The sequence below is a fragment of the Elaeis guineensis genome, chromosome 6 (assembly GCF_000442705.2).
Source record: "Elaeis guineensis isolate ETL-2024a chromosome 6, EG11, whole genome shotgun sequence".
Lineage (NCBI taxonomy): Eukaryota > Viridiplantae > Streptophyta > Magnoliopsida > Arecales > Arecaceae > Elaeis > Elaeis guineensis.
Genome location: NC_025998.2, coordinates 5,565,365 through 5,574,474, shown reverse-complemented (window position 1 = coordinate 5,574,474; position 9,110 = coordinate 5,565,365). Strand labels below are relative to the sequence as shown.

Sequence of the window (9,110 nt, the reverse complement as noted above, 5' to 3'; positions counted from 1 at the left end):
TCACTGTCTCCCCCAAGAATTCCACCAGGAGCCATGACAATCGGATCCAAATCAGAGCAAATTCGATAGCCTCCTCTGTCGGAAAGAACCCTGGCCACTACAACTCCACCACTGGCGCCTGCTCGATGACAACCCATAGCCGATGAAGGATCAGGTCCCTCTCTTCAGCCTTCTTAAATCGAAAGAGCAAGAAGCCCTTCTCCAACCTGTAAGCCACCACCACCCCTTTTAGCCCTGCCTGTAGTCGGAACTCCTTAACCATCAGATCCGCTGCCACTCTCCGACCAAGACTTCTTGCCACCACCTCTAGGATCGCCTAGCGCTTCGAACTCTCTCTCAAAATATCCTCCGAGGGCTCCACCGCCTTCAAAAACCACCTAATCAGCTTGTCCATCTCCTCGAAAGACAGCTCCGACGAGATCCAAATGGTGCGCCCTGGCACCACACTTCTCCAACTCGATTCTGACCTATAACTGATCTTTGAAGCTGTAGGGCTGTTCCCTGAATTGCTCGGCATCTCCTCCAATGTCAACGTGCGCTATGACCCGATAGATCATCAGCATCCTATGAGAAAAGGCCATAGTGGTAATCTCAAAGCATCCATAAAGAGATGTAACGATCAACCACAACAGTCACACGCCTCCCGTCCTCATTCAACGAGGATTGTGCATTCATGTTCAGTGGTGTTTGAATCAAATGAGGTAAAACTCGTATGTTAACCGTGCTTAAGAACAATTACATAACGGCACACAACGTCTTCAAGATGCTGTTAGGCAATGCCTGGCGAGTGGAGATTTGATAACAAGAAGTTAGTAGCAAACTGCAAAATGAGAAGCTGATTGCTTTTTCTTTTCCTCAAGTATTCCCAGAAAAAGTGAAAGTAACTGCAAGGAATGGTAGAACATTTGTCTAAATGCTACATTTGAGAGTAACCACTTTGGTATTTCACCACCTTGGGGAGAAACAAAAACATAAAAACAACAATACCAAATAGACCCTTGGCAACCTCTCAAATGATAATCATGAAACAACACGTGCTAATGAAAAAAAAAAAAGGATTTCTTTTTTAGAATAGTAGTTTTTTCAAGAAAACAAACTTCTATATTATATATATTTTTAATTCTAAATTTTACTGAACAATTATACACTTTTATTTACTTATAAGAACATTTTTACATATACGTTGCCTTTATTACAAGTGCATCGACCATGTGTGCATCACAATGCTTTTTGATCATAACCGGTGGAATGGCAAATGGGCACTCCACTCTCTTTACTATATTGAAAGAATACAATCAAAATTTGAATACACTGCATTTCATATGAACAAATGGGATATTTACCTCAACAAATTTTAGATAACTGTACCTACATGAGCTCTTACCTCCAATGTGCATTTCCAATGACTGTATCTTGGGGCAACCTTGAGAATGAACTTCTTTCACATGGATAGACTGAGGGTGTCAGAGGAATTGTTGCAAATTCAGCATCCGAACGTTCAAAAAGCTGATCTTGTTTTGGCGGACTAGTTACCGGTACAGTTGGAAAACAAGAAGCAATACTAGTACTTGGCAACTTTGTCCCATGCTCAGTGGTTGATTGCATCGTTGTGGAGCTTGTGCTTCTGTCTTGCACGCTAGATGATACTCCAGCTGCTTCTGAAGATTCCCTTCTCTCTCTTTCTTCAGATTCTTTGAGAAGAAAATCAACCCACATATCTGCAAATGACTGGCAAACAAGACTATAATGGGAAGATTAAGGAAATTTAAAAACTTAACTGAAGCCAAATATCACCCATAAGAAATGTAGAAATGATAGACTTAAAACTATAAGAAAGCTTCATTGCACACATGTATGCACCACAAGAACTCAAGCAACGTGGTTCGTCTTCTCCACAAGTTTGCGAAAGGCCATTGTTGGTCTGCTGTTTTCAAGGACTAGAGATGGCATTTTAAGAACTAACCCTCTGGATCTGGTTTGGCATTAACGGGTCCGGGTCATAAAAAGGTCAACCAGCCTGGACTCGTTTATTTAAACAGGTTGAATTAGATTAATGATCCCTTTAACTTGTTTTAACCTGTTTAATAGTTGAGGTCAAGTCATGACCAACTCATTTAACCTGTTTAATCCATTTTAAACCCACATAATCCATTTAAGACCCATTTAAGCCGACCAGTTTAAACCGTTTAAAACCTCCTTTTAATCCATTTAAGATCCACCTAATCCGTAACCTGATTTGACCCATTTATTATACGGGTCAGGTAGGATAACTTGTTTAATAAAAAAGTCAAGTTCGAATCTGGATTTTTTATCCATTTATGAAACATGTTCAGGTGACAGATTTTTGATCCAACTTGCATCTGACCCAACCTATATCCAATCTAACCCAACCTGCACCTATTAAGGACTAGGGTCGTAAAAGTGTTGGAGTCAGGTCATATCCCTGCTTGATCCGCATCTGAACTCGATGAGAAAACTCAAGTTCGACTTCGAGTTCGAATCTATCAAAATAAGCAACTTCCAAACTTGTGGCAGATTGAGTTGACAAATGGACATCATATGGGAAATGAATGATTGGTTTTGGAAAAAATCCAATCACTTTAGAACACAATTTTAAGTTTCTACATATATTTTGTTTGATTAAAATATAATCAAAAACTGAGTGTCAATTGGGATTTTGGACCTGAAATAGCAGTAAGCAAGAGTGAAGGAGAGCAACACATGAGATGTAAATCCAAATTATATTTACATATACTATATATGTGCGTGCATGCGTGTGCGTACGTGTCTATATATATGTATGCATGTATGTATGTATTTGGTTTATCAAATTTGCGCATCTGAAGATAGGTACATGCAAGTTCAATCAGATAAAAAATCTGATCCTATATATACAAATCCAACTTTGATCCAATAGAACACTTAATTTGGATCCATACCTGATTATTACAAAATAATCAGGTCAGTTTATCGAGTTTTCAGGTATCATTTACACCCTGCCAAGGACTACTAGTAGACCTTAGATCTCAGTAACCCAAATATCTGGGGAATTAACAAGTACTTAGACCCAACATACCAACATGCTTACTAACACATGATACATAAGACTTGCACAAGTCCTTTTTCATTTCACAGACAAGCAACTACTGCAGAATCTATACGGCCAGCTGATATATTGATAATACAACAATTTCATGCTGCAGAGCAGTACCATGATTCTTGGGTTTTATTTCATTTTACTTATACTAACACTACAAGAAATTTGACTTTTTGCGACGAAATTCTAGCAACGAAATTTATTTCGTCGCAAATAATTAAGCTTTTGCAACGAAATTTAAATTTCGTCCCCAAAAATTAGGTATTTGCGACGAAAAAAATTGCGTTGCAAAAAGTTATATCTTTTGCAACGAAATTTTTATTTTTGTTGCTAGAAGTTGATTTTTAGCGACGAACCTTTTTTTTCGTTGCAAAAAATAATTTTTTTTACGATGAAATATTTTTTTTCGTAGTAAAAAATATTTTTTTGCGACAAAAAAAAATTTTGTCGCAAAAAAATTATATTTTTTACGACGAAATTGATATTTCGTTGCTAAAAAGAAAGGCTTTTGCGACCAATTTTATTTATATTTAGCGACGAAACTATTGCGTCGCTAAATTTTATTTTGTTGAAAAAATTTGAATATTTTGCGACGAAAATTTAAATTTCGTTGCTAGAATTGATCTTTAGCGACGAAAGTTTTTTCATCGCAAAAAATTATTTTTTTTGGCGACGGAAAAATTTTTCGTTGCTAAATTTTTTTTTGCGACGAAAATAATTACGTCGCAAAAAATTTGATTTTATGCGACGAAATATTTGTTTCATTGCGAAAAACTTGATTTTACGACCATTTGCGATGAAATTAAATTTTCGTTGCAAAAAATTAATCATTTGCGACGAAAAAATTTTTGTTGCAAAAAATATATTTTTTTGCGACAGAATATTTATTTTTAACAACGAATGTATTTCGTCGTTAAATATTTTTTAATTAAAAAAAAAAACCTTTGATATTCTGCCCTAATTGAAAATAAACCTGTTGATTTCTCCCTCCCTGATCTCCGCCGCGGTCATCCAAATTTTCTCCCTCCCCGATCTCCGGCGACAGTCCTCCTTCCCCGATCGCCGGTCGTCCTTCCCGGTAAGTCCTCTCCCTCCCCGCCACCATCCTCTCTCTCTCTCCCTCCCCACCGCCGTCGAGCCCTCCCTCCCCGCCACCGTCGCCGCTCGAGCCCGCCCCCCGTCGCTGATCGAGCCCACCTCCCAGCGCACCGGCCATCTCCCTCCCGCCTCGCCACCCTCTCCTCCGCGCACCGAATCCTCCCTCTTCTCTGCCTCCTTCCCTCCGGTTCCCTCCAATCCCTCGAAACCCTAACCCTCCAATCCATAAAACGAAGGTGGCGGCCACCTCTCCTCCCTCCCTTTCCTCCTTCCATACTTTCCTCCTATTCTTCCTCGCCGGCCGCCGCCGAAACGACTACCTCCTCCTCTTCTCCTCTACCCTTCATGGCGGAGTACCTGATGGATCGTCTGGGCTACTCCAAGGATAAGGCCCTCGTCGCCTCCAAATCCCTCCTCCACATCACCACCCCCGACAAGCCTGACGCCGTCCTCGCCTTCCTCCGCCGCCACGCCGGCCTCTCCCCCCGCCAGCTCCACGCCTTCGTCCGCCGCCGCCCTACTGTCCTCGCCACCAACGTCCCCTCCAATCTCCTCCCCAAGCTCAAGCTCCTCGAGCGCCTCCTACCCTCTCCCGTCCCCCACCGCCGCCTGCCGCTTCGGCCTCCCGTCCCCCGCCGCTGCCTACCGCTTCGGCCTCCCGTCCCCCGCCGCCGCAGCGTCTGCAAGGCAGTCGCCGCTGGTCGACCCATCCATCCCCTGTCTCCCTCCCTCATTTTCTTTCTCAGTCTCTTACCTGAGAAAGAGTTGAAGGTCGATCCCTTACCTGGCTTGTCTGGTTTCGTAGGACCGTCGAGCCGCCACCGCCATCGCCGGTTGCCGTCACTGTCACCATCACTGTTCACGGAAGAGTTGAAGGTGAGAACCATTTTTTTAATTTATATATTTTTTAATTTTTTTTCTTAATAAATTTTAGCCATTAGAAGTAATTATTTATTATTTTAATAATTAGATATAATGTTAGATATAATTATTTGTTTGATATAATTAATTTTAATCATGATTTAAAAATATTTTTAAAATAATTTTTTTTTAATAATAATATATTAATTGTAGCATAACAAATTTATAAGCCTTAGAATTTTCGTTCGAGGATAGCGTGCATAAACCAATATTTTTTTTTATGAAAAAAATATTGGTGCTTTACACACTTCTCGAATTGTCCTCGTGGACAGTTTGGGCACGTGAATGAATTTATTATTGCAATACATGTGCTTCTATATCACAGAGTTTTGTCGGTATTTTCGATCATGTTCTCTGGATACATAGCATAATTTTAATGCTTGTGTATCTGGAGAACTGCGTCGAAATGCTGTCGAAATTTTTTTGGTATACAAGACATGTATTGCAATATTAAATTCTTACGTTCCTGAATGGAATAGGACCATCACCCTATAGGTAGGAGATATAAGGCGTTAGTCAACTATTATTACATAAAATTGATTGTATAGTTTGCATCATAAATATGTAGGTATGGATCGTGGTTGGATGTCATTGCGTGATAAGTTCTGTCCCGAGTATATTACGGGTGTGACGACTTTTATGAATGTGGCGTCCAATCATACTAGAGAAGATGGAAAAGCTCGTTGTCCATGTCGTCGATGTAGGAATTTATTTTGATGTACCTTATCGGACATTCAGAATCATTTATACGAATACGGTATAGATGTGACTTACAAGAGATGGACTTGTCATGGTGAAGATTTGCCGACTAGCTCGAACATGTTGTCCAGGAGTCCCATAAATCCGTCGTCAATCGGTGGATCATGCAGTCGTGAAAGACAAACACTTGGTGAAGAAGATAGAGAAATTTTAGAAGATCTTCATCCGAAATTATTTGAAGTAAATGTAGAAGCGAGAGCAGAACATCAACATTCCATTCCGAGACAAGAAGCTGAAGAGGACAGTAATATATCTATAAATGATAGATTCGAGCATCTATTAAGAGATGCATAAAGTGATGTTTATCCTGGTTGTAAGAAGTACTCTCTGTTGTCCGCCGTAATAAAGTTATTACACATGAAGACACTTGGTAAGTGGTCAAACAACTCGTTTAATTGGTTGCTCAAATTTTTGAAGGACTTACTGCCAGAGGGAGAGTTACTTCCGTCAAGTCATTATGAAGCCAAAAAATTATTGAAAGGACTCGGTTTGGGAGTCGATGACTTGGGCCTACGCTGTGAAAAGATACAGGCATGTCCAATGATTGTGTTCTATTTCGGAAAGATAAACAAGATCTACAAGCATGTCCAATTTGTCATTCAAGCAGATGGAAAGAAAGTCGTGGTAAGGATAAGAAAAAAAGAAAATACCATGCAAGATTTTGCGGTACTTTCCGATTACACCATGATTGCGTCGATTGTTCATGTCGAGGCATACTGCTTGTGACATGCGATGGCATAAGGAGGTAAACAATATGGACGATGATGTCATGAGACATCCATCAGATGGAGATGCGTGGAAACATTTTGATCGTGAACATCCATGGTTTGCAGCTGATTCACGAAATGTCAGCTAGGGTTGGCAACAGACGGATTTAATCCATATGGTAATCTTAGTACTGCTTATAGTATGTGGCCTGTTATGGTATTTCCTTATAATTTACCACCATGGAAGTGCATGAAATCACCTTTTAATCTATTGGCCATGTTGATCCCGGGTCCCCATGCCCCTGGAAGAGACATGACATATTTTTAGAGCCGTTGATCGAAGAGTTACAATATTTGTGGGAAGAAGGATGCGAAACATATGATCATGTTGCAGGAGGCATCTTTCGTATGCATGCAGCACTGCTTTGGACAGTTAACGATTTTCCTGCATATGGCGATATTTCTGGATGGTGTACAAAAGGATATAAAGCATGCCCAACTTGTAACGATGATATTACATCGGACTGTATTCATGGAAAGATTTGTTTTACCGGCCATCGACGTTTCTTGCCAGATGATCATAGATGGAGGAGAAGTCTTAAGTTCAATGGCAAGCATGAACGACGTGCGCAGCCAAGATTCTGATCTACGGACAATATTTTAAATCAGTTGCCCAACCCACAGGATGTCATATTTGGTAAGGGTCTGGCCAGCCAAGTAGGGGTGCGAACAAGTATCGAAAATTGAAGAAAAAAGAGCAAGTTGTTTGATCTTCCATATTGAAAAACGCTTCTTCTTCGACATAATCTTGACGTCATGCATATTGAAAAGAATATATTTGATAATGTATTTTATACCATTCTCAATATCGAAGGAAAAACGAAGGATACCGTGAAGGCTCGTCTTGACTTAGAGGATATGCGGATTAGAAAGGAATTACATTTGATTCGACAAGGGGATAGGCTGTGAAGCCATTGGCATGTTATACACTGAATCGAAGAGAGAGAAATCAATTTCTTTCATATTTGAGATCAGTGAGGTTTCCTAATGGATACGCCTCAAACTTGAAACGGTGCATCAAGTCGAAAGATGGGAAGATCGTCGGGATGAAAAGTCATGATTGTCATGTACTTCTACAGCATGTGTTCCCAGTTGGTTTGCGCGGATTGTTGCCGGATAATGTGTGTGATGCGTTACTTGATCTGGGAACTTATTTTCGGGACTTATGTGCGAAGACATTGAGACGAAGTCAGATCGACATATTGGAGAAGAAGATTATCATTACTCTCTGTAAGCTCGAGATGATATTCCCTCCCGCCTTCTTTGATATCATGTACATCTTTCTGTTCATCTTCCACATGAGGCTAGATTGGGTGGGCCAATACATACAAGATGGATGTACCCAATTGAAAGGTAATTGCATGATATTGTAATATTTATTATTCATTATTGTATTCTTATTATATGTGATATCAATTGATAATTTATTGAATAGGGAGATGCGTGAATACAAGAGTGCCGTCACTAACAAAGCACGGCCTGAAGGTTCAATAGCAGATGCACATGTTATGAATGAATGTCTGACATTCTGCTCTATGTACCTTCGACGAGTGGAGACCAAATTTACAAGGCCACAACGGAATATCGATGTTGAGAGATTCTGACCGATGGATTGTCCGTGTTCTCCAATGTTGCCCGACCATATGGTAAAAAAATTTTCGAATGTTGACACCACAAGAAACGGATGACATGCATTGGTATGTGCTAAACAATTGCGAGAGGTAGAAGCGTACATGATGTGAGTATATACATTTAATTTTTATTTGTTGATATATCAATGAATGTACGTGGACTCTAAATTAAAATATACATGGTATTACTGTATCACTTCAGAGAACACGAAAGTGAGCTCAGAAGAAGTAATCCTACATTAGCAGCGGCACGACATAGGAATCAATTCGCATCATGGTTTGACGAACGGGTAAGTTATGTTCATGTTCATCCATAATTAAAAGTTTGTTTATATAGTATTTATTTTGTCAAATTTAACCTGCTTATTGTTCTTTTAATTGTAGATAGCTCAGCTACGTATAGACAATCCTAACTGTATCAGTAATGACTTAGCTGCACTTGCACGAAAACCTGACAGACGTGTATCAGTATATTCAGCATGCATAGTCAATGGTGTGCGATTCTTAACGAAAAATCGCGATCGCGATCGAACCACACAGAATTGTGGAATAAGCGTGGAGGGCGAGCACAAGGGTGAAATAATAGATTTTTTTGGTGTTCTGCATGAGATTATAGAGTTGAGATATAGTGGTCTTCGACGGATTGTGTTATTCAAGTGTCGATGGTATGACTTAGACGACACAGGCCAATTGTTATAGATCCTCAACTCGTCAATGTCCACACTGGTCATGTATGGTATGAAAGTGATCCTTATATTTTTGCAAAGCAAGCAAGACTAGTGTGGTATATTGAAGATAACAAAATGAAAGAGCCTTGGCGAGTTGCAATAAGGGCTC

The 9,110-nt window shown here is 40.0% G+C and overlaps 1 protein-coding gene across 3 annotated transcripts in view; it reads right to left on the bottom strand.

Annotated features, from left to right (window-relative positions):
- Positions 1 to 1,127: 1,127 nt before the first annotated feature.
- The window catches only part of LOC105047525 (golgin candidate 4), a 29,237-nt gene continuing 21,254 nt past the window's right edge, over positions 1,128 to 9,110 (bottom strand). For 2 of the 3 annotated variants that reach the window (XM_010926472.4, XM_010926471.4), the window contains one exon: positions 1,128 to 1,728. In XM_010926472.4, the coding sequence (XP_010924774.2) occupies positions 1,381 to 1,728 (348 nt within the window). In that variant the 3' untranslated portion in view covers positions 1,128 to 1,380. Of the gene's footprint in view, positions 1,742 to 9,110 lie in introns of all 3 variants that reach the window. The other variant, XM_073258994.1, reaches the window with a different exon arrangement.